At 44.7% G+C, this 2,305-nt stretch overlaps 1 protein-coding gene across 1 annotated transcript; it reads right to left on the reverse strand.

Moving 5' to 3' along the window:
• Positions 1–240: 240 nt before the first annotated feature.
• Scgb2b33 (secretoglobin, family 2B, member 33) lies at positions 241–2,030 on the reverse strand. The gene is made up of 3 exons (XM_006540496.1): positions 1,973–2,030; positions 1,414–1,508; positions 241–336 (listed from the first exon to the last, which is right to left on the reverse strand). The coding sequence occupies exons 1-3, from the start codon at positions 2,028–2,030 to the stop codon at positions 241–243; spliced, it is 249 nt and encodes an 82-aa protein (XP_006540559.1).
• Between the last annotated feature and the right edge of the window lie 275 nt (positions 2,031–2,305).

The raw sequence follows: 2,305 nt of genomic DNA on the forward strand, positions 1-2,305 counted from the left end.
TCTCAGTGACTATACAAGTCATTTCTCTTAGTATCTCCTGGATCCCCTGAAGACCTTGTTCATCACATAGTCACAGGTCACAGAACAGAGTTGCAAGCTTTTATTAGAATCAGTCTAAGAGACTGAATGATGAAGGAACAGTATCAGGAATCCAACTTCAGGAGAGAAAGAGGACAGGTCAGCAAGATGGCACTTGGATCAGACATGTTGCAAAGATGGGTGCCCAAAATACATTAACATCTATTCTCCTAATAGGTTGGAAATAAAGTCTAAAATGGATCTAAAATTGTTAAGACTATAGTATGACTGGGATTCTGGGCTGGCGTCCATGGCTTCCTGGAAAACAAAAAGGAAGAGAGGGACAGTGTTGGCTACAGGCAAGGTATAACACGTCAGCAGGACTCCACAACCACCCACAAAGAGACTGCTCTTCAACCACATGGAAGAAAATCCCATGCAGTGATTCAGGTCTCTAGTAATAAATTCTGCCTCAAGGGAACTGGATACCACTCACACCATTCAGGAGGAAGCCTGAAAACCACCATAGCCAGCAGGGAAGATGTGGAGAAGGTTCTGGAAAGTATGATGGGAGCTAGGTCTAGAGCGGGACAGTAGAGGTGAGTATGAGTTTGTTGATGTCTCCCCCATCTGAGTACCTCTCTCCAGGCAGATTGGCTGTGTAGCCATGTTAAAAATATGTCCTCTATGTGGACTTGTGAGGGGAAAATCATTTTTTATAGCACTGTGGTTTTTCAAGACCTGATACTCAAGTAAAATACTTTGGGAAATAGGGTGAGAGCTGCACTGTTCAAAATATACATGTCTGCAATCCAGTTATGCTCGAAACAAGAGAGGACAAGAGACAACAGTGGTGAGCAACTGTAGGCACTCCCTGGGGTGGTTATGGCATTTTAGATGTGGTGGGAGGTTTTGTTATAGCACAGATGATGCCCCGAGAAATGGGATTCATCGATGGCTGGAGAATAATAGACCCCTGCGATGTTCCAAAATAGACACTGGAGAGAAATTTTAAGCATCTTAGAGTAGAGCTGGGGGTACCAAACCTGTGCAGAGGCCACCCGAAGGACTACCCTGTTCCTACTATGGGTGAGAAGCCCATGTTTACCCATCATGTGAGAGTGAACTGCAGGATAGTACAAGGAACAGGCTGGCTGTGTAACTGGCAAGCTGCTTTACGTGTACTAGGGTGGGCAAGGGTTTCACTTCTCATTTGCAGGTCACATGACATGCAGCAATGGTTGCATTTATCACCAGTACGCAGCCTTACAACATCTGTTGCATGGGTGAGTGGAGGTAGGCAGAAAATTGCCTTAATTTGAGGTTCTAGTAATATGTTTCTTAATTTTTCCTCTCTGTAGCAGACATAGATTTTTTTCCCAAGGCCACCTTTACCTCTGCAGTAGCATTGAATATCTGGAGTTCTTGATACAATCTTTTTCCAGAGAGAACACTTGCATAGACTTTGAAAAAAGGAACAAGTGATTCTGCTGTAAACACAGACAGAAAAATACCGTTAAAAGACAATTGGATGGTCAAAGCAGAGACTCAGTGTTCCTTGTACAATCTACAAATGCCTTAACTGACTTTTCTCATAGTCAAACCCACCCAAAGGCTTCAGCCTCACAGTAACAACATGGTTTACATGAAATATACAGAACTAGCAGAAAAACATCCATGAGTTGACAGACCTTGATATCTGAACTTCACATAAGCCCAACACTTGCCTCAGCTTCAACTGTGCATCTAAGGTCCCTTCATCATGATATCATCACCAGCACACCTCTGTCTCCACGCCCCACAAACCCAACAATTTTAACTCAGAGCAGAAAGCATGAATTGTCTTCTGAAGCTCTTTGCCATTGTCCTCCCAAGGATACCTAGGTCTGTCTCAGGGCCCCACTTAGATATCTCCATGGGACTGAGATGGGGTGAACAAGGGTACCACTCTCACTTGTCTGGAAGCTCAGTTCTCCAGTCACCAGCAAGGCCAGCAGAAGGGTCCCTTTCATGGTGAAGAGTGCTAAATGCTCCTCTCACAGCAGCTCCTCTTCTTTATAAACCATTATAGCTCTGAGCCCAGCTACACCCATCTGCAAACATGCCTCCAAAAGTTCCAAACACTTTTTGGGATAGAGCCTAGCACCTGTGGATCTCCTTTCAACTTGTATAGAGGCAGCAGCATGGGGTCCCCTCCCACTCTGAAGAACAAACAGCCTGAGACAGCCTGATGTCATCAGTTTCTGGAGAGTTGTTTGTACCTTTGCCAAAGAGGGTTTAGAGCTGA

The sequence above is a fragment of the Mus musculus genome, chromosome 7 (assembly GCF_000001635.26).
Source record: "Mus musculus strain C57BL/6J chromosome 7, GRCm38.p6 C57BL/6J".
Classification (NCBI taxonomy): domain Eukaryota; kingdom Metazoa; phylum Chordata; class Mammalia; order Rodentia; family Muridae; genus Mus; species Mus musculus.

Coding starts and splice junctions, on each gene's coding strand:
- Scgb2b33 (XM_006540496.1), bottom strand. CDS start 2,030: ATGAAAGGGACCCTTCTGCTGGCCTTGCTGGTGACTGGAGAACTGAGC. Junction 1,509..1,972: donor AGAACTGAGCTTCCAGACAA/GTGAGAGTGGTA, acceptor CTGTGTTTACAG/CAGAATCACTTGTTCCTTTT. Junction 337..1,413: donor TATTCAATGCTACTGCAGAG/GTAAAGGTGGCC, acceptor TTTGTTTTCCAG/GAAGCCATGGACGCCAGCCC.